This window comes from Calcarisporiella thermophila, assembly GCF_041956535.1.
Source record: "Calcarisporiella thermophila strain CBS 279.70 unplaced genomic scaffold VTP21scaffold_9, whole genome shotgun sequence".
Lineage (NCBI taxonomy): Eukaryota > Fungi > Calcarisporiellomycota > Calcarisporiellomycetes > Calcarisporiellales > Calcarisporiellaceae > Calcarisporiella > Calcarisporiella thermophila.
In genome coordinates, this window is record NW_027192199.1 from 502,045 (window position 1) to 522,212 (window position 20,168).

The 20,168-nt window shown below is 38.4% G+C and overlaps 9 protein-coding genes and 1 non-coding gene across 10 annotated transcripts; 6 read left to right on the forward strand and 4 right to left on the reverse strand.

Moving 5' to 3' along the window:
• Positions 1–23: 23 nt before the first annotated feature.
• On the forward strand, positions 24–105 carry VTP21DRAFT_t120. The gene has a single exon. It is a non-coding gene; the product is annotated as a tRNA-Ser (tRNA).
• Positions 106–389: 284 nt separating this feature from the next.
• VTP21DRAFT_11569 (uncharacterized protein) lies at positions 390–2,401 on the reverse strand (the record flags this gene model as incomplete). The annotated part of the gene is made up of 11 exons (XM_069391027.1): positions 390–556; positions 629–809; positions 866–911; positions 978–1,077; positions 1,139–1,275; positions 1,345–1,505; positions 1,578–1,727; positions 1,785–1,995; positions 2,063–2,133; positions 2,202–2,279; positions 2,348–2,401. The coding sequence occupies 11 exons, from the start codon at positions 2,399–2,401 to the stop codon at positions 390–392; spliced, it is 1,356 nt and encodes a 451-aa protein (XP_069252200.1).
• A 1,446-nt stretch (positions 2,402–3,847) lies between these two features.
• VTP21DRAFT_11570 (uncharacterized protein) lies at positions 3,848–4,773 on the forward strand (the record flags this gene model as incomplete). Its single annotated transcript, XM_069391029.1, has 3 exons — positions 3,848–4,051; positions 4,147–4,428; positions 4,486–4,773. The coding sequence occupies 3 exons, from the start codon at positions 3,848–3,850 to the stop codon at positions 4,771–4,773; spliced, it is 774 nt and encodes a 257-aa protein (XP_069252201.1).
• Positions 4,774–5,285: 512 nt separating this feature from the next.
• VTP21DRAFT_11571 (uncharacterized protein) lies at positions 5,286–6,722 on the forward strand (the record flags this gene model as incomplete). The annotated part of the gene is made up of 4 exons (XM_069391030.1): positions 5,286–5,421; positions 5,493–5,532; positions 5,592–6,310; positions 6,382–6,722. 4 exons carry the CDS (start codon positions 5,286–5,288, stop codon positions 6,720–6,722), a joined length of 1,236 nt encoding a protein of 411 aa, XP_069252202.1.
• An 813-nt stretch (positions 6,723–7,535) lies between these two features.
• Positions 7,536–9,402, reverse strand: VTP21DRAFT_11572 (uncharacterized protein; the record flags this gene model as incomplete). Its single annotated transcript, XM_069391031.1, has 5 exons — positions 7,536–8,236; positions 8,309–8,411; positions 8,483–8,751; positions 9,096–9,261; positions 9,319–9,402. The coding sequence occupies 5 exons, from the start codon at positions 9,400–9,402 to the stop codon at positions 7,536–7,538; spliced, it is 1,323 nt and encodes a 440-aa protein (XP_069252203.1).
• Positions 9,403–11,102: 1,700 nt separating this feature from the next.
• Positions 11,103–11,633, forward strand: VTP21DRAFT_11573 (uncharacterized protein; the record flags this gene model as incomplete). The annotated part of the gene is made up of 1 exon (XM_069391032.1): positions 11,103–11,633. One exon carries the CDS (start codon positions 11,103–11,105, stop codon positions 11,631–11,633), a length of 531 nt encoding a protein of 176 aa, XP_069252204.1.
• Positions 11,634–11,997: 364 nt separating this feature from the next.
• VTP21DRAFT_11574 (uncharacterized protein) lies at positions 11,998–13,561 on the reverse strand (the record flags this gene model as incomplete). Its single annotated transcript, XM_069391033.1, has 8 exons — positions 11,998–12,409; positions 12,477–12,510; positions 12,574–12,688; positions 12,752–12,852; positions 12,922–13,032; positions 13,104–13,300; positions 13,360–13,438; positions 13,495–13,561. The coding sequence occupies 8 exons, from the start codon at positions 13,559–13,561 to the stop codon at positions 11,998–12,000; spliced, it is 1,116 nt and encodes a 371-aa protein (XP_069252205.1).
• Positions 13,562–13,707: 146 nt separating this feature from the next.
• Positions 13,708–14,525, forward strand: VTP21DRAFT_11575 (uncharacterized protein; the record flags this gene model as incomplete). Its single annotated transcript, XM_069391034.1, has 3 exons — positions 13,708–13,983; positions 14,051–14,347; positions 14,412–14,525. The coding sequence occupies 3 exons, from the start codon at positions 13,708–13,710 to the stop codon at positions 14,523–14,525; spliced, it is 687 nt and encodes a 228-aa protein (XP_069252206.1).
• Positions 14,526–14,932: 407 nt separating this feature from the next.
• Positions 14,933–17,174, forward strand: VTP21DRAFT_11576 (uncharacterized protein; the record flags this gene model as incomplete). The annotated part of the gene is made up of 6 exons (XM_069391035.1): positions 14,933–14,974; positions 15,040–15,318; positions 15,374–15,745; positions 15,809–15,994; positions 16,064–16,216; positions 16,278–17,174. The coding sequence occupies 6 exons, from the start codon at positions 14,933–14,935 to the stop codon at positions 17,172–17,174; spliced, it is 1,929 nt and encodes a 642-aa protein (XP_069252207.1).
• A 1,166-nt stretch (positions 17,175–18,340) lies between these two features.
• On the reverse strand, positions 18,341–19,519 carry VTP21DRAFT_11577 (uncharacterized protein; the record flags this gene model as incomplete). Its single annotated transcript, XM_069391036.1, has 2 exons — positions 18,341–19,078; positions 19,142–19,519. The coding sequence occupies 2 exons, from the start codon at positions 19,517–19,519 to the stop codon at positions 18,341–18,343; spliced, it is 1,116 nt and encodes a 371-aa protein (XP_069252208.1).
• Positions 19,520–20,168: the final 649 nt, after the last annotated feature.

The window sequence follows — 20,168 nt, forward strand, 5'->3', positions numbered from 1 at the left end:
CATAACACATCAGCCAATTCGATGACAGCTTGACCGAGTGGTTAAGGTGTATGACTAGAAATCATATGGGCTCTGCCCGCGCAGGTTCGAATCCTGCAGCTGTCGTGTTTTTGATTTTTTGACAATATGAGGGAACAATGAAAGTTTAAGAATGAATGAGGGTCTGATTCCTGGTGTTGCCGAAGGGCTCTTAAACTTTTTGGTAAGCCGATTGAACCTGAGCTCGAACATGGAACTTATATTTAGTTTATTCAATTATATATATTTTTCATAGTTTAAGATCAAAGTAGAAGGTGCTAGGAAACTTGCATTATATATATATAATGAAACCAATAACCATCTGGGCAAGAGCTTCGACACAGGAGTGAATTTCGTTCAGCAATACAATATCATTTCGTATTTGATGAGGAAGAACCACTATGATTTGTAGAGCTCTGGAGTTGCCCGGAACGGGGCTGATCAGTGGTCGGATGTGGGTAGGAAAGACCAGCTCCAGACACGCGTCGCTGGGTTAGAGGCGCGGTCATACTTGGAGGGCGGGAGCGTTCACGGGACGCTATGGCGGCCACAATTAAGTATTAAGTATCGAATTAAATTTTGAAAGGGTGTATGAAGATTTAAAACTCACTAGACCGCGAGCGTGGAAGAGAGCCAGGCGCTGGTGTTGGATATCCGGTGCTTCCTAAAGAGTCTCCGAGGCTAAGACTCCCGCCAAATGGCGTGCCCAGTGGAATCGGGGTAATAGAGGGTGAAAGTGAGGTGTCAACGGATGAAATTGATCTTGAACTAGAAGTAGAGCGAGAACGACGCTATAAGAAGAAATGGGTAAGAAAAAGCCAAGTGTCCTATATTTAAAGATGTTTACAGTTTGCATTCGAGGAGATACGCTTGGCCTTACAACTGAAGGTAGACTATTGACAAATAAAGAGGATGACTTAATTACGCACTTTTATTTAGAAGTCTTCATCTAAACTTACCTCTCGTCTAATTGTATGTCACTGATAGGAAGACCCTGCTTTTTTCTCAGCTCTATCAACTCTGATTTCAGGCGATTACACTGATTGAACTTTGAGACATCTGTGCGATTCATAGATTAAATGTATCAAAACTATGATAGCAAAGCTAATATGTATATTACACTCTTTCTCCATTTGCTCCACTTTGGATCTTAGTCCATTGACTTCTGCCTTTAACATCTCGACCACACCTTGTGAGGGTCCCCCATAATCGGATATCGAAGCGGATGGGGAATGTGCGGGAATAAATTTCTTTTGCCTTTAGAGAAGAATGTGTAGTTAATCATTTGCCGAAGCAGAAGGGATTGGAGAATTCAAGTAAACTTACGAGGATGTTGGGGAGACACCAACGGAAGAACTTGCCCCTGTGACAGAGTGAGAAGACTGATGTTGGAGGCGGAGCGTTTCGAGCTGTTTTTGCAACCGATTGACAATATATTCTTGCTCTTGCTCTAGCGCATTCTCCATATCGACTTTTTCTTTTTGTAGCTAGAAATAAATATACCATCCATGAATATTCCTTAGATTCTACCGCAAAAGATAAGCAAAAAGGCTACAAACTTGATAAAGCTTCTTTTGTAGCATATTGGTTAAGTATTCCTCTTCTCTTTCCACTTGCACTAATAACTCGCCCTTTTCTCTTTTAAGGCCAGCAATGCTTTTCAGCAATTTATTGCATATATACTCTTCTTCTTGCTCGGCATGTGCGTGCTGTTTTAAATACTGTTAATAAAGTAAGAGCCTATTTTTATAATGAGCCAAGATTACCATATCCACAGTCATTTGACGCAACATCTGATTGTCATGGCGAAGTATATTGACGTGACCAACCTCCATCTCAAGTTCAAATCTCAGCTTTTTAATTGCAAGCTCTTGGTCTTGTAGACACTGGTACGCTTGTCTCAATTTAGCTTTGATCTCTTCGATATCGTTAGATTTCATGAGCGCCTTTATTTCTTCGCTCGTAATTGTGACATCGCTAATGTAATATGAACACGTTACGGAGAAAAACTAACATTATTGAATGAAATTAACGATCGACTTACCCAAGCTGGGCAGACTCTTTGAAAGTGGACGTGTCCAGCGAAGCTTCTAGCTCTGCTTTAGCTTGTCTTGCCTAGTTGGCACAAAGATAAGGCGGATGGTTAGAAGAGAGACAGAAATATAATGTGAAGCTACTTGTACCTGTCCTAATTGCAACTCTAGCGATTCTTTGAGTCTTTGTTCGTTCTGTTGGAGTTTTTGCAAGGCTTTTGCGCGTTCCTGTTAAGTCAAGAAAAAAAAATCTTGAGCAACTAGATGATGTAAAAAGTTTTCGAGGGTAATTATACAGAGAGGGTTGGTCGGTTTCCATCTTCTGGAGGATTTGAAATTGGATCGGACATAACTGGGATCTGGCGTAGAAACAATTAGAAAGAGCGTATATGAGAAGAGGAGAGGAGCTCTCACATTGAGACGGAACTCTCCTCTCTCTGGATACAAAAATTTGATTGGTCACATGTATGTAATAGTAAGTGGATGAGAGATAAAATTATTCCCTCGGTCAAAGAATAGTCAGAAAACCTATTTCTGGTTGGTGAGGCCAGTGTAAGGAACATACCTATTGTCGCTCTCTAGAGCTGAGCTTGTTTTGCCAATATCTTTGGCAAAAATGCCAGCCTTAAGGTATTATTGACTTCTATCCGGGAGTCACCTCAGTGAATGAAAATCAGCGTCCCCAGGATAAGTTTCAATATGGTACTCTGAGGATTTCAAATAACATTATAATAAGACTTCTCTCCAGCATTAATTTGCCACTTAGTACTTTCTCGCTTGAACTTAAAAAAGTTAGGATACAGGGTAATGGCCGACATATCCCGTTATTCCCATGGAATAGTTCTTTTGTAAGCTGGCTGATAGCAACTTAGCGCTATCATTTAATACTAAAGAGCACTAAATTTATATATCACTTCAATGTACAGAGTTGATAGTTTTGTATGTTTATTCGACTATCTGAATACTAATAAACTATGAGTCCTACCAACATTTGTCATTCGATGTTATTGTTTATCATAGCCAGGATGTCACCCGTTTTCAATTCAAAATTCTACCCTTTCGTTTACCTTATTGTCAAACTCTTTTGCATACACGTGTATCCAAGATCACGAAAAAACAGCTCCTATATACAAATTTTCAGGCTCCTAGTCTGAACTAATCATTGTTTTCTGACCACCTCCGCTCACAACCTGTATATTACGCAATTAAAATACCTAAGTTGCAATTTGTTGGTGGGTTAATGGTTCACCCGCGTGTCTAGAAACGACGTTTGAAACAAGCCTCTAAACCTGAAAGGAGGGAATATTCACTAGGCTTGGGAAATCAGAATTGCAAGATGGCATACACCTGGTCAACATTTGGGGTGAACATACGTAAAGCCATATAGCCACAATAATCTGCTTTATATTCATAGCAATTTTGGCTCAATTCTTTTGACAATAATAGCGAGTTTTATATGGATTAGAGGACCCTTCATATGATAAATGCACTACTCGTGCGCTGGGCAATGCTGTCATTGTGGGAATTTCTTTGCATGCCATCTGAACTCACAAGAGGAGGCCAGTTGAAACTAATTTAGGTTGCAAAGAGCCTCAATTGATATGTAAGCTACGCGCACAAACTCAATTATGTCAGTGAACTTTTGTCATTTCTAGAATCGAATCAAATATCCTAACATGGATATTTATGTTATCCATTTTACCAAAATGTAAAATCAGATTCAGAAATAGAAGTAAAACATGAAATTCAAATTGTCAAAATCCGTGAAGATCGTGAAGATCTAGGAAATCCTATAAATGACTTACCCTACGCTCACAACGGCGCTTGCTTTTGATATTCCCCCAGCTGGTGCTCATATTGTTATTACTGATGAGCTAGAGGCCGAGGGTAATTTCTTATTACATCACTTCATCGCACAATTTGTCAAATCACGAAAATCTGTTGTCATCGTGGGCTTTAGCCAAGTGCTAGTTCACTATGACCAGTGCCTAAGAAAAATGGTAATAAATAAAGCCCACAGAGAGGGCTTAATGCGTTTCATTTTTAATTCTATGAACCAAAAAAACTAATGCATGATTTCGATGATCTAACGCAGGGAGTTAATTTGAAGGAAGCTCGCCAGTCAGGATACGTACATTTCGTCGATGGACTTACCTCACTTCACGCCACCCAACAAGAAGGGAGTGAACCTGCAACCTCTTCCGCAGATGCAACTCTTAGAGGGAGCTCTCTTAAGGATTTCTATGAGGTGATCAAGTCTTATATGGGGAACGGTGGTTTAATAGTAATAGACGATTTGTCGGCATTGCTTTACTCGGGCTGGAGTGTATTAGAAGTAAATCAGTGGTCAAAAGCACTTTTGCGGATGGCTGAAAAGGTGAGAGAGCATACTTTAATAAAAAAGACTCATGTATATTAATCCTTTTAAATTTAGACAGGAGGATGCGTAGTAACGCTAACACATGCCGATGATACCTTAGCGGGTGATATGGATCAGGAGGCTCTGTTAAATTCTCTTCTCCATAGCGCAGATTATGTTCTACAGACTAGAGCACTAAGCTCAGGACGGTCTCGAGATGTGCACGGACAATTGACACTTGCACGTGGACCACGATTCTGTACGAAGAGGCTTAGTGGATTCGAAGGCCGCACACTACAGTACAAACTGATGGATAATAATGTGCAATTTTTTGCTAAAGGATATTCTTCAGGGGTCTTATAAAGGGGGAGAATAATATATATGTAGACGAAAGGGTTTTGTATGTGTATGAAAACCATCTAGTGGTCAAATTGTGATTCTGCAGAAGGCGGTCACTGCACAAATTCATGGTGGATATTAGAGTTTATTGCACCCATATAACGCAGAAACAATGGGTGGATTTGTAACCCCCCAAGAAATATAATCAGGAAGCCATATTTAAGTTCCGTGGAAAAAACGCCGTTAATTGAAACCCCATTCCCAGCTGAAGATCGGGCTCTACCGGTCAATCTCTGCAGAGCCCACCCAAATTGCGGCCGGGCTTTGAAGCAACTCTATTTGTATTTGTCGAGCATAAACTAAGCCATGCCTTATAAGTTGTATTCACATTCTGATATTCAAGATATCACTATATATTAACTCGGGAAACTCCGCATCAACTCTACCCTCTTATTCCTTCTTTCTCGGTTCACATAAATAGGAGATAACTTCTCTTTCCATCATTCACCATCATTTTCTAAATATACCAATTCACTATGAGATCCCTAAATGTCATATTGAAAGTGTTACCGGGCTCACTCCTTGCAACCTTATGGGCAACCCTACTAACCTGTCTTTTTAAACTTGCTAAAGTTACTGATCTTGCCTTTCCTCCTACATTCATTACATCTGGTGAGTCCTGTTATTTATCTTTCAATCTTGAAAGTTCATGGAATCAATAATGTTTTACTTTCCTACACTAGTCAGCATGGTCATATCTCTTATTCTCGTATTCCGTACCAAGTAAGCGAAATACTAGCACATATTTGGAATAGTGATATTCATATATCTCACAAAAATAGCACTGCTTATGACCGCTATTGGGAAGGACGTCGATTGTGGAGCACAGTGAATGTCTCCATTAGAAATTTCGCCCGTATTGTCTGGGTGAATATTAAGGAGCCGACCCCTGAGGATGTTCTTCTTAAAAAAACCGTTCTGAATCTATTACTCGCATTCGCCGTTGCCACGAAACACTATTTGCGGGAAGAATTTGGTATCGATTATGACGATTTGCGCCATCTTATCCATCATATTCCGAATTTTGATACACCTGCCGCCATAAAGGGACAACGCCCTCTGCTCAAGAAACGTTCGGGTTCAAGCTTCACGATCCTCTCGTCTTGGAAGAACTTCCACGAGGCTAAGCGCATGAATAAACTGATCACTGAGCATCTTCGCCATGAAGGTTTTTCCCAAGCAAGCAATCTTCCCTATGAGATTACTCTTTATTTGTCAAGCTATGTTCAGGATCAACGCAACCGTGATCTTGCCGATGTCCCGTCGACAACCAACCTGCACAATGCGCTTACTCAACTCACAGACTGTCTTACTGGTTTTGAACGTATTCGCCGTACACCTATCCCCCTTGCATATACCGTACACCTGACCATTTCTATCTGGGTGTTCGTATTCTTGCTTCCCTTCCAACTTTTAAGTAGCCTTGTATGGGCCACCATACCAATCACATTTGCAGCCTCCTTCATTCTGCTTGGTATCGAGAGTATTGGTGCTGAAATTGGTATGACTATAATGATAAATATTTCCTATACTTCAACTAAATTACTAATTTCCTATGTTTGGCGATTCCAGAAAATCCCTTCGGATATGATGATAACGATCTGCCACTAGACGAGTATTGTGATATTATCAAGCAAGAGCTTGATGCGATCTCTTCTCGCCCTCCTCCGACAAATCTTTATGAATGGGCTTTCTCCAAAGCCAATAAACTTTTCGAAACGTCTCCAACCAACGCTAAGGATCTCACAGGGGCCTCTATGGAGCAAGTGCGTAGGATGCTGGAGGCAGAGGGACCCACTGCACGCAGAAATTCCGTTGCAAAGTATCCGCTTATAAATGGCAACGACGAAGAGGCGCGAGACCAAAGTGTGGCTTCTTCAACTACTGAAGAGTTCAAGATCAATATGAATTAGTTGAAATTTATCGGGACTTTCTTATCCATCACCCATTTTGCATCTATATTCGATATATATCATCTCATTTCCAAATTTTTTCAAGTTTCTTCTCTGACTTTGTTGATACTGTCTCAAAAGAACTTTTTATAGTGACCAAAATAACCCTATTTATTCTTCTCATTGTGGGATACTTGCTCTTCATAACACCATACTATATGCAAATATAGTTTATATTGTTAGATTACATTATGAAGATCACTGAATTGCTTCAATTTCATTGACATTATAAAGCAAGCCTCTAAGCATCCATGTTTTTTTCTCTATTTTCCTCACCTTATTACCAAAAACGTATAACAGAAGCCTGGAAATTTAGCCCATTTTAAATAATAAAGTAATTTTGCAAGCGCCTTTAAATGAATGTATCATTCTCTACTGGCCTACGCTGACACCCTTGTCTTGATTCCCTTACAAATGTTTATGTGAGCCTGGCGCTGAATACTGAAGAAAAAACAATCAAATCGTAGTATTTCAACCATCCATAGATATTCTTTTGTGTTTCACGGTTATGTAAGTACATCACTCATTCTCAAACAATGAAAAATTATACATTTCAGAGTATGAGCGTATATGTTTAATATTATAAACTTAAATATCAGAATAAAAGTAGTTTTCACGCATCTGCTTATCATTGTTATAATAAAAGATTCTAATTGTATCTTTAATTATTTTATGCAGTAACAAAATTTTTTCGTTGCAGACTTTTTTCAAAAATGGGTTAAAAAGTGAAAATAGTTACAGTTAATATGTACACCAATAGCCCATACTAGTGCTTTATGCATCTAAAGTTTGAAATACCAAAGTAGGCGCAAAACAACCCTTTTCACCCCAAGAGTAAGCGGAAATTTCGAAATCTTCATCTATTGTATTGTCCATTGCATTTTTTTTGACACAGCCCCTGATATCCAAACTCAAACCATTCTTTAATACGTCAAGTCCATTTGTAGTGGTGAATAGGGGCGATATATCTGGGGAGACCCATATTTCGCCTGTTTCAAATTCGGATAGTGGAGCTTGGATTGATATGGTGAGTGTTCTCTCCGCTACTACCTCTTCCGCTGGTCGAACAGAAATGGACAAATGCACTGTCTTCTCACTCTTTATATGATTCACGTGAGAGGATCCGGGAATAACTAATATTTGAAGGTGTGCGTTTTGGAGTCTTTTGGTTGAATATGCTGCCATTTCTTTTACGCCCTGAAATCGGAGGGTGACGTCCGAACCTCTAGTCAGGTTATTTTTTTCGTACGCTTCGTTATTGCAACTTTTGGCAATGGGAAAATAATCTGGGGCGGATTCTGCTATTTTAAACGATGTATTGTAGAGAGAATGGCGACTGGAGGCTTTTTTGACTATTTTTCGCCTTAGTGTCACATCGTCATGAGATGCGACTGGATATTCTCGATAATGCGATTTAGGTTTGCGATGGAAGTCAGTAGGGGCAGGCTCTTTAGGGTGAGAGGTTATATCAAAGTCTAAATAGCAATGAAACGACACAGTTAGTTAATAACAATTCTGGTTATTTGGAAATCTCTCAAGGCATTTACCATCCCATATTTTCCCATCAATATCCTGGAATTGACACTGCGCTTTATTTGGCTGACCATTGATATGGAATTCGCAGAGCATCGCGCCGAATGAAATCCCATTCTATATTGACCGATTATGAATATGAAGATTATATATATGTACATTTATTACTGTAAAAATCCAATACTTACATCACTGCTTCCTGCAGCTGCCCACCATGGGTGGTTTTGCATACCATTTTGCCATGGTCTTGTTTCCTCGCCGCCAATTCCATTAACAAACGCGAAGCTATGCCCAGGTCGCAGCTGGATGCTCGAATTCATCGACTCGATTTTTTGCGATTCGAAGTTAGACATTAGATGAGTACGTGAATAGGAGTGCTCATGAGCAGTAGCCACTAATGCTCCATATTTCCGACAGATTTCATATATTTCATAGCCGGTTTCGTCCCTCTTGTTACCTAAATAAACGATCTCACTTAGAGAAAACTTGAAGTTTTGCGTAAATTTCTTTCATACCAGTCTGTAGCATCCGCTGATTCTTATGCCAATTGCTTGATAGAGAGAAATTTGATTATATTCATTAGATTGAGATCAGTAAACGTGTGGTTGTTAAGGATTACCATATTTTCCACGTGTTAGTACTCTTAGAAAGCGACTTTTCGGCAAACTCGGCATGTCCTGTTCCTCTCGTTCCAACTCCAGAAAGTATTAAGTGCTACGATATTGTATATGATATTATATATTTAGTAAATAAAAGAAATATTTCTTAAGTCGTCATTTATTACCAAACCCTTAAAATTACATTCCATGTTGACTCCATAATCGCCGCGACAATTCTGATATAGCTTTGTACGATAAAGCCTGTCGATCATTAAATGCTTATAACCATATTTTCCTTTCCATTTCACTAAATCGTGGTTCCCGATGGTAGCAAAGTAAGGAAAATTCGGCCCTAGAATCTCATCAATCTGAAAAAAATTCTTTTTTATATGATAATATATATAAGGTGATTATCTATATTCTACCTGTTGGACCCACAGCCGTGGAGAATCATTGTAATCAAAATCACCATTATGGATGACTGCACTTGCTCCCCAATTTCGAATCATCTTCAATACGCGACGAGGATTCTCACCTAAGCCTTGATCAGCAAGAAAGGCAATTTTGAGATTAGGGGGTGTGTCTATGGGATTCGCGATGGATTTTTCCTTGATCTTATTTTTGGAAAAACTCTCCCACTTCTCCACATATTGTCTCCTGTATTCAAGTGGTCGCATAAAGGCCAGTTGCCCCCATCTTATCCAATCTACTCCATTCAAAGGGCTTCTCTTCATATCAGCTGTATACCCATCGTTACCCCCAAGAAATTCAGATGGCTCATTCTCACACAGAGTTCCAAAAGAAAAGCTCTTTTGGACAAGGAGAAACAGCCATGCAACTGCGAAAACAGATCGACTTTTCTTTTTCAACATAATAAATAGCACCGTTTAATCGGTACAAAAAGTGCAATAGATATTACGAGAAAGAAAACAGCAAAGTTGATTGAAATTTATCACCAGTAGAGAAACTACTTGAAAACATTTTATACATTTTGTTTTCATATAGGCCAATTCCGTTGCTTCCTACTTTTCTGGAACGGTTATAGCCAAAAATGAAATTCTCCTACTCCATTTCATAATTTCATATCATCTTGCGATTTACAACTCCGCAGATTTTTGAATTGGTGGCAAATCCAAGAAGGTAAATTTTTAAAATGAGCAACATAGCTAGTTATATTCGTGATTATATGACTCAATAATTGGTAAAATATTCAAGTACAATATAATATCTCCTCCATAATTATAAACCTATAACGAACAAAAATTAGTGATAATATTTTCATTTCAGCAATAACTTCCAGCTGTTGACAGAGGAGTAAGATGGGAGGAGGAGTTGCAACCTTTTCAATGTAAGAATAGATATGTTTAGAATGACTAGTAATTACGTCAACACTAAAAAGAATACATAGCTGAAGAAATGACTATTCCAATGTGACGTTTTCTTGGCAATTTAAATGATGCATTTGAATTTGTCTTGTTTTAGCTTTTATTTTATTAGATTTATCATTTCGCAGCACTGCTTATATATGAATGCTGCATCTAAAATTACATGGTAAAAGATCTGCTCGATAGACATATATTGATATACTAATCTTAATATACGTGATGTTTAAAGGTATATTTAAAATAGATATTAGTTCAAGCTGTTTTGAGATAAATTTCTGGTGGTATTTTCCGATAGGTATATAGCTTGAGTGACTTGGCAGAAGGTAAGGGATAAACAATATACACCAACACAAAGAGAGTAGTATTCTAGCAAAACTCATAAGATTACCGATGCACCTTGTCTAGTGGTACTTTTTTATCGAAAATTGAATTCTCGCCATATTTTTATAAAGCTGCAAATATCCAAAATAAAAATGCAAATGGATTGCTTTCTCTATATAAGATTAGTAAGGCTAAAGACGTATTTATCGAATTTGCGTTACGGTACTTCGCTATTGCCATTGAGCATAGAATACTCAGCGGTGAAATGTATTATTCGTAACTAAATTTTATTTAGATACGGGGCAATTATTGTTGCTATATAAGGAATAACTAGGTTGGCAACATCAGTTATCGAAGTCACGAGATCAGACAATGGAGCTCCCTATCATTCGATTTTACTATCACTCCATATTTAAATTCTATCGAACTTGGAGCCTGAGTAATTATTTTATAAATCATTTCAACATATTCCAATCTTTCCTCATTGCTTTATTTGTACAATAATGTCCACGGCTCATAAATCGTTTCTTCATTTGAGACCTTTCTCACGCCAATTTACTTTTGGGGCGCGTATAAGCTTTCGTCTTCAGAGTGATCACCCTTCAACAACTACTCAAGAAATCAGAATTGAGAGTGATCAGGAATTCTATCGCATTAAACGCACTTTAGACGAAGTCAAAATTAAACTTGGTGTCCCAAATACCTATGAGACTGTAATTCGCGGAGACGTACTCGAAAATTCATCTAACCGTGATATATCTCCTTCTGATATTAACATAACAGAACTACGTAAAATTCATGCGCTTCTCACGAACACTGCGCAAGAAATTGCTTGGTTATTAGCTGATGTAAGAAGTGCGAAAATTAATAGCAATGGTATTAGGCGTTTGTCAGTGAATCCCTCTACAGACACAATTTGGACCGAACCTATTCGTTGGGTCGTTTCTGGCGATTCTGAGGGAATGATAGACATTAACAGAGAAATCAAAAACGCTCCAGATTCCATGGACAAGGCTAAGAAGTTGTATGAATGATCAATACTCGCAGAACTTTTTAGTTAATATATATATTTTTCATTAATGACTTTGCTTTTGTCTTTCGTTCAATGTCTTGATTTCTTTTGATCTCACTTGTGTAATAACACTAATTTATATTATGCTGCTTTTATGATATTAAAGAGGAGATTACTAACTCAGCTAGTGAGGTATTGAAGGACTCTTATTCACCCACCATAAGAACTACCTATTCTTTGCTTGTACCAGAGAGTCTATGAGAGGTATAAATATAATAAATTCTGATCGAAAGATTTAGCTATTAATTAAACAAGGTATTACAGAATTTCTCTCTGGGCGAAAAAGTCGAAATAAATCAACGTAAGCATATTAAAAAAAACATCACTCATAACTTTGAGTTAATTATCTCACTCCCTGCTATTGCATTCTCGGCAAGCATTCTTTGCAATTGCTTTGGAGAATAACCTATTTCGCGTAGGATTTCCATAGTATGCTGTCCTACTTCTAAAAACACAGAAGTATCCTCAATTTGGGGTTCAATAGCTGGGGATCTCGAAAGTTTCGGAGCTGGAGATGGATAATTACAGGCTGTAAAGTCAACTACTGGAGTGACGCATGCATCTGTTCCATTGAAAACCTTTAGCCAATGTTCAAGAGGTTGGGAAGCAAAAGTATCGGCAAATAGTCTTTGTAGTTCTGGCCAAGTGGATGGATCGTTCTGTGTGCTGAGATTGACAAGAGAAGATAAACCCATTCCTTTTATCAGCTCAGAATAAAACTGTGGCTCCAACGCACCGCTATTAGTATGAAGAGTTTGAAAATTGAAATAATATATTATAGCATTAATTCAATGCATATACTCACACCGATAGAAACTTTTCGTCGGATGTTTTGTAAACTATTGAGTAATAATGTGGAGATATTGCAAAGCTGTCTTAATGTGATAAGTCGGTGACTTTACCTTCATAAAACGGTGCCCCTCCGTCTAATAAATTTGCACCACGCTCTTCTTGGAACTCAAACCCAAATTTCTTTAGGTTATAAAGAAAAGTACCGAGATAGGCGACTCCATTTGTCTATATGGAGAATATGTCATGAGAATATATCAATTTTTCATTATCTATATCGCTGAATCTCACCATGCTATTATCAATGACCTGTCCAAGCCCAGATTGTTGTCGCTCGTAAAGTGCCATTAAAATGCCACAAACACACAAGAGCCCGCCTCCAGCAAAATCAGCTGTTTATAAATAAAGATTAAACTATAAATCATATCAGACTATTATCCTATTTGTAAAACGATAGTTACCAAGCAGATTAATGGGGAAGTATGGTCTCTCACCCCTCCTACCCATCATTGACAGTACACCTGACATACTTATATAGTTTATATCATGACCTGCAGCCTGGGATAATGAACCTTAGTTTGGCAAAATAAGTATTATGCTTTTGCTCCTTTCTTCTTCATAACCGAGGAGTTGCAAAAAATACCCTCTTGTCCATATCCAGTTAGACGCGCATATATGAGCCGAGGATTAATAGCACATAAGGCATCTGGTCCCAAATTGAGCTTTTCCATTATACCTGGCCGAAATGGATCAAGTAAAATGTCTACTCTCTTTGCGAGTTGCTTCACTACTTCAACGCCCGCAGGTTGCTTAAGGTTTACAGCAATTGACTTTTTGTTCCTATTTTATCAAATGTATCAAATCTGATATAAATTTTTCACCAGAAAGACAATGTATACCTGCAAAGAGTATCAACATTTGTAGTTCCTACACGGTCCACTCGAATAACATCAGCTCCAAAATCCGAGAGAATCATTCCTAGCCAAAAGACAGGTATAGATTTTTCATAACGTCAAAGAATGAACATTTATTACCTGCAAAAGGTACGGGAGCTAGACCAGCTAGCTCCAAAACTCGAATTCCTTTGAGGGGTGGGGCCATAATTTATAAAATAATAAATTGGTTAATAGATCTAGTAAAAGTGGAGAGAACTGAAAACGCAAGAAATTTAATTAAAATCGTGCATGTGAATATTCATCATTCATAAGCCACTGTGGCTCGGCAGAAAATTCTCAACGCCCTTTTAAATGAACCTTTTAGCCATCGTTCAAATGCAATTCCTTAACACTAAAATGTTTTCAAAATGTTGCATATGCTTCCCTCTTCGTGTTGGAACATTTCTTATTAGCTTCCTCTACCTCTGCGTGGGAGTGGCTGGTATTACCTTATTGATGTTGTATCGTTCTGTGGTTGATTCCTGGTTTACTACTTTCTACAATGCCTATTGGGCATGGTACTTGATGATTTCCGTCGCTGCTGTCCTTGGACTTGCCGGACTTTTGGGAATATTGGGAACACTTGCGGTACTGACGCTCAAATTCATATACATATATTTGGAGAATTTAACTAGACATTTATTAACTACCATAGAGAGCATCTTTTCTGGTTACAATATTTTCAATTGTTGCGTGGATTGCATCTTTATTATGGCTCGGCGGACTTCTTACTATTATCGTTATTCTTGTTATCAATCGTGACATGATAATGCAAGGATGTATTGCATTTAATGCCTACAACAACCAGAACCAGAAAGGTTTTAACGCTAACACCGGTATACCTCCTGCCGGTTCAGCGGAGTATAACCAACTGCAAGAGGGGTGTACAACTGGATTCCGAATTATTTTAATTGTCTTAGGGGTAGCATTAGGAGTAGGATTTTTGCTCATGGTAATTATCTCTATGCTTTGCATATATATCTGAATAGCACTGTAATGTGCTTTGTATATTTTAGATGTATTTTGCTGCTGCCACATCTTCTTACGCAGGTAATCTGAGACGACGCGCCAACTACAACCGACAAAATCAATGGGAAAATAAATACGAAATGGGGGATTATCGCATTTGAACTAGTTAAATTTTTACTCCTGTTGTATTCTTTATCTATATCCTCTCATTTTATTCTTAAATTTCAGCCAACTTCTAGCAGTATATATGTTTATATGTATCAATGTTATATGTCAATGATCTATTTTTCATTATTTAAAATTCTTACTGAAGTTCATTTCTTTCTGATTTTCTGAAATTTCTATAACTCGCTCTGCAAAAGGAATGGCCGAAAAAAAATCTGAAAAATATTGAACGTGCGGGGTGTTTATCTTCTTTCTACTCTAATCCCTTATGAATACCCCCTCTTGCTGTCTTTCTTTTATTCTTTTAATATTCGTGTTAAAACTAAACGCACACTCTTTTCACGAATTTCATGTTTGTATCTGTTTTTTTTTGAAGGTGTAGCAGAAATCAAAGCAATCGAAAATGGCTTCAATTGATCATCCCTCTCGTTCTCAAAGTCCAACGGTATTTGCCAGAATCCGTGCACACATTTTTGATCTGTATTATAATCATTATCAATATTCTTTTAGCTCAACGAAAAAGGAGCTAGCTTCAAGAGAATACTAAGCTTTGGTAGGAGGTCAGCTGATAGCGCTAGCGTGTCTTCATCAACTTCCAGCACTTCATCGCGTCATACATCTTGTCCTCCAGGTTCACCATCGGATCCTCGTCGATCAATGGAAGAAAGGATGAAAAAGCTCTTAGAACGGGCAAATCATTCTAATACTAAACGGGCTTCAAGAATCAACAATAAGCGTTTCAGTGCAAATAGTAATCTGATGAATCTGTCGATACCCCAATTGGAGAAAGTTAGTAGTCGTGCAAAATAATATACCTAAATGACCACTCAACATGTTTTTTTAGGATAACCGACCAGTTTATTCTGAAGAAGAAAATCGTCATCAAGTGCAACTTGCAGAGAGCTTGACTCGTATGAAACAGTTGGAATCACAAGTGGAGCGCCTTACCCTTCAAAATGTTAGATTACAACGCGCCAATCGTTTACTAAAAGTTGAACAAGAAAATAACACAAATTCTGCTAAAGCTGAGGCAGAGGAACGCTGTCAAGTCCTTAAACTCCAAAATGTTCGGCTACAGCGGGCTAATCGTCTGCTGAAGCAAGAGCTTGATGAGAACATTCTAGAAATCCGACGCCTTCGCAGTGAAGCCCCTCTTAAAGAAATGGGTCCACAGTATGAATTTCTGGTTCAGCAAGTTGCGTTTTTACATCGGCAGGTAATCAAACCCAAATTTAACTACTTTTGACGAGAACTTCAGTATTAATGAAACTTTTAATAGCTGGCAGGCAATCCTGCTTGTTCGACAACATGTTGTTTTACTGAAGAATCAATAAAACTAGGTACGGCTTCATCAGTAACATCCGGGACTAACGATGTTTCCCGACATGTTTGTCGACCAGTAATTCATTCTACGAACAAATCTGACAACAATCGATGGCTAGAAATAGAACAAAGAAAGATTGAGGTTACTATCTAGTTTAATATGTTTGCGTCATTTTATAATATATAGATACATTTATTTATTTCTATATAGTTGGAGAGCGCCTTGACTGAATTGGAAGCTTCCCTCAGTGAGGTACGGAAGCAGCGTGATGACGCCGAAATACTTTACAAAGAAACTTTAGCGTCAAAAGAGGAGTTAGGAAAACAATATACCGAGCTTAAGACAAGATATGATTCCCTTCAGGTTATTTTCGTTTTTTTCCTCGATAATCACAACAATATCTTTACCATATTTATTATCTTAGAACGAAGAGCCTAAAATAACTGAGCCTCAAATATCCAATAATGATACATCTACAGTTACCTCATCAAATGCTCCCATGGATCTGCAGTTAAATGAAGGATCCGTAAAGGTTGCCTCCCCTGTATCTGCTAGAAATTATCTAATAGACGAGCTAGATTTAGAGCAGGCATTTACGATGCTTTGGAGGGTACTAAGCACAAAACTGTCCAATCGTAAAAATTGGCAACAGCTCCAATCAACCCTTTTAAAATTTTCTGAGCGTCTTATTTCACTTATATACATGTTTAGTCGCCTATTTTACCAAGAGATTTGTCAAGTTATCCTAGCGTCTAATGAGCGAAGTCCAAGTATAGGTGAACAGGTTATTGGTGACAGTACAGTTGATAATTATCCGTGTATGCCTGGGTCACTTTCTGCATCATCTTCGCTATATTGCAGCAGTCAATTCATGCACCAAAATATAGTAGCATCAATATCCACTTGTCAGATATCACAATATGAGGTTAACTTTCCCAATTGGCCAATGCTTGCACCGATTACCTATTTATTTCTCGCGGTAACAGAATTTTTCGGAATAACTGAAGACTGGACGGCTCCTCTCGTTCTGGCTGCCTGGGCCGGATATTATTTAGTTCTAGAAAATCAACTTCAGGCTCCGCCAACTTCTCCATTACCTAGTTCTCCTCTGTCTCCTCGCATACCGAGCATAGCGAATAATATATTCTTAGGTCCAAATCTTGGTGTATCATCAACGGTAATGCTGCAATCTTCGGGTGGAGTGGCTCGAAAAGTATATGCATTTGATGGCGGCACAGCTGCTAATACCACTCGTCGCACTACTTATACCACAAGAGAAATCCGTGATTCAGGGATAGTGATGGATCTCAAGGAATTGTAATTTTCATTCCATCTTTTATAACCAGTTTCGTTCCCTATATATCCCTTGCTCCATATCCTCTAACTCTGTTTTTTTTTCATGTGGTGTAAATAACTCAATTTTAGTTATTCAGTTTTCTTTTCTTTTAATTCTTTCCTCTGAATTGCATCATATAAAACAATGATAATTGTTCATATATTCTTGCTTGATGCACCTTTTTATCTGTTTATTCCATTTGATTCTTCACTAATTAAATAATAAATCTATTAAAGGAGTAGTAATAATTGTAGTAATTACGAGTTAAACAAATTTCTATTAACACTATTGACATCTTTCTGATCACATAAATGTATTACGAAACTACTAGTAAATATCATTGATAGCCAGGAAAAACCCCGCGAACTCTAAGGATTTTTTTTTATTATTTAATATTAATTATTTATGAACCCTTTATTGAAATAAGTCTGATGTAGTTAAATGATAGGATAGCCTACTCCGCCAATATCATCCAGGTTTATTACGGATTTTTTTTACGAAACTTTATTATATATAATTGCTCCCAATATTAACGAGTTAATGTCAAAGAGCTCAACATAACGCGAAATCGGACCGTTTTTTGTGGTTTTTGCGAAAGACTATACTTTTTTATATAAAGTTTGGTCTTATTAATAAGTATAATAATCATAATTATAAAATATAAAAATATCCTCACCTAGGTAAAAATAGGAGATTGGTGAAGAACAATAAGTAAATATGGATGGGTTTATTTAAGTAAAAAAAATCGAAAGCGAAGTACGGGTGTAGCATTGGGTGCAAGTGCAATATTCGCGAGTATCATGACGAATATAGCGCAATATTACAACACGTACAACAATGGTTTCTACATGCTTAATATCTTCTCGCTTTCGTTATTTTTCTTATTTTTACGTAAAACTTTTTTTGTATCCTTTTTCGTTAGTAGAGGAAATTGATAGATATAAGATATCAGAAAACAAGCAATACATGTAAGAAATGTAGAGAGGGTGCCTAATTTTCTTATTTTTCAAGGAGAGTGGTATACGAGAGAGGGAAGGGAAAAAAATAGGAAATTAGAATATGGATGGTAGAGTATTCGGAATAGTTGTATTGGAGCTAACTGTTTGGATGAAGGATATTTCGTCTCCTTGGACTTGTATCCAGCTCCTCTTTCACCAAAGCTCTTGGAGATCTTCTTTCTTATCCTTTATGGACGCTGACCACCATTTGGACCTCACAATTTTTTGTATTTCGTGTCCTAGTTGTTCAGCGAGCGTTATTTCGCTTGGTTGTGGGTTATCCATTATTATCGATAATCTTGATCGATAGATGATCCAGATTGCTGCATCATGGACCGTTGACACTACTTCCCGTTGGTAGCCCATGGTATTGTAGTCTGCTCCAAATAGACTGTCTTCCTTGGTCGATTCGTGGGCTCTTACTCCAAGAATGCGGCAGACGTAACCGTCTACCGTTTGCCATAGCCGATTTATGCCTGGGCATTCCAGGTAAGCATGAATAATGGTTTCCACTGCGTTGGTTGTGCACCGCTTGTAAATATTAGGTTCTTCTGTCCACTTATTAGTGATGATATCTGTCACCAATCTGTGTTTCAAGAGCCTCCATCTTAGCGCCCTACGCTTGGATTCACTCGGCCGCTTTTTCCAGCACATCCAAGCTATCTCCCATCTGATGGAATCGCTTGAGGTCTCTTTCCATTCTGGAGTGATATTCTCTCCTTTGCTTGTCTTATAGAACCTTCCGATTTTTGTACGGAAGTTTTTGATCTTTTTGCCAGTTAACACACATTTACCAAGCGGGAATGTGGATGGTCCTTCGATCAGTGGTATGCACTGTAGCAGGGCATCAGCCAGTTGTGGATTCAGTTGGATCTCTCGTTTCCTCCAGTGCTACTGAAGAATTATGTAGCTGTCTCTAAATCGGCTGAAATATTGGCTGGAATTTCTTGCTACATTCTCATGGACTTCTGGTTCTACCATCGGTTTGTACAAGTTAGTCCTTCGGTTGAATTTAAAGAAGTCACCTAGTTTGACCAGTCCCACACTTTCGCCTTTCGATTTTAATGGACATCCGCCCATTGTGAAGTAAGAGCTGTTGTTTATGGGGAGAGAGAGCGTTGCTTCGATGTAGAATTTCTGGGTGAGATCCAATTTGCCGCTCAGACTTCTCCATACTCTCAGTAGGTGAGGCCAGATTCCATCTGTTCGGATGAGTTTGTGTTGTGTGTACTGCGTTGCCAGGATACCCATTCCCATTCCAGCTGGAGCGTAGAATCTTTCGAATATGTGTATAGTGAGTTGTATCCAAATTGGGCGGAGCCCAGTAGACATTGCTTCCGCCATTCTTTAAACCACGTGGCCAGTATCGCGTCAGTTTGATATTTCCGGTTAATGAGTCCCAGGCCTTGCCCTGGTGGTTGTTGGAGGATATCCATCGATATCTGTGGGCGCCTTCCCCTCCAGATAAAGTTTCTTATAATATTGTCCACGCTCTTTATGAATTTTGGCGGAGGAGGTGTAAGTTGAGATATATACCATAGTTTAGAGAGCAAGCTAGAGTTTACAAGGTGGACCTTTCCTATCAGTGATACTGATCTCGTTTTCCCTGATTCGATGGACTTATGTAGCTTGGCTCTCAATTCTTCGAAATAGCTTTCCCTCAGGAAGATGCTCTTTGTGTTAAAGGGTATTCCCAAAAGTGTGAAAGATCCCTCTTCCTGTGTATATCGGCAGGGAGGTACTTCGCTCTCGATTTTTTTTCTCCCTTGGGATGTATTTTTTTTTTTTACATCCACTTGATGATTTTTATCTGAAGGGAATGGAAGGGTAGACTTCTACGTCAAAATCACTCAGGTACTGCCCCTGGCCTCCCATTTTGTAGTTGGATTTCTCCTAAGGATTTTTGCTACCTAATTTTGTAGTCGCTTGATATTACCTGCTTGTTGCTATACTATTGATAGTGATTGAGACCTGAGCAAAA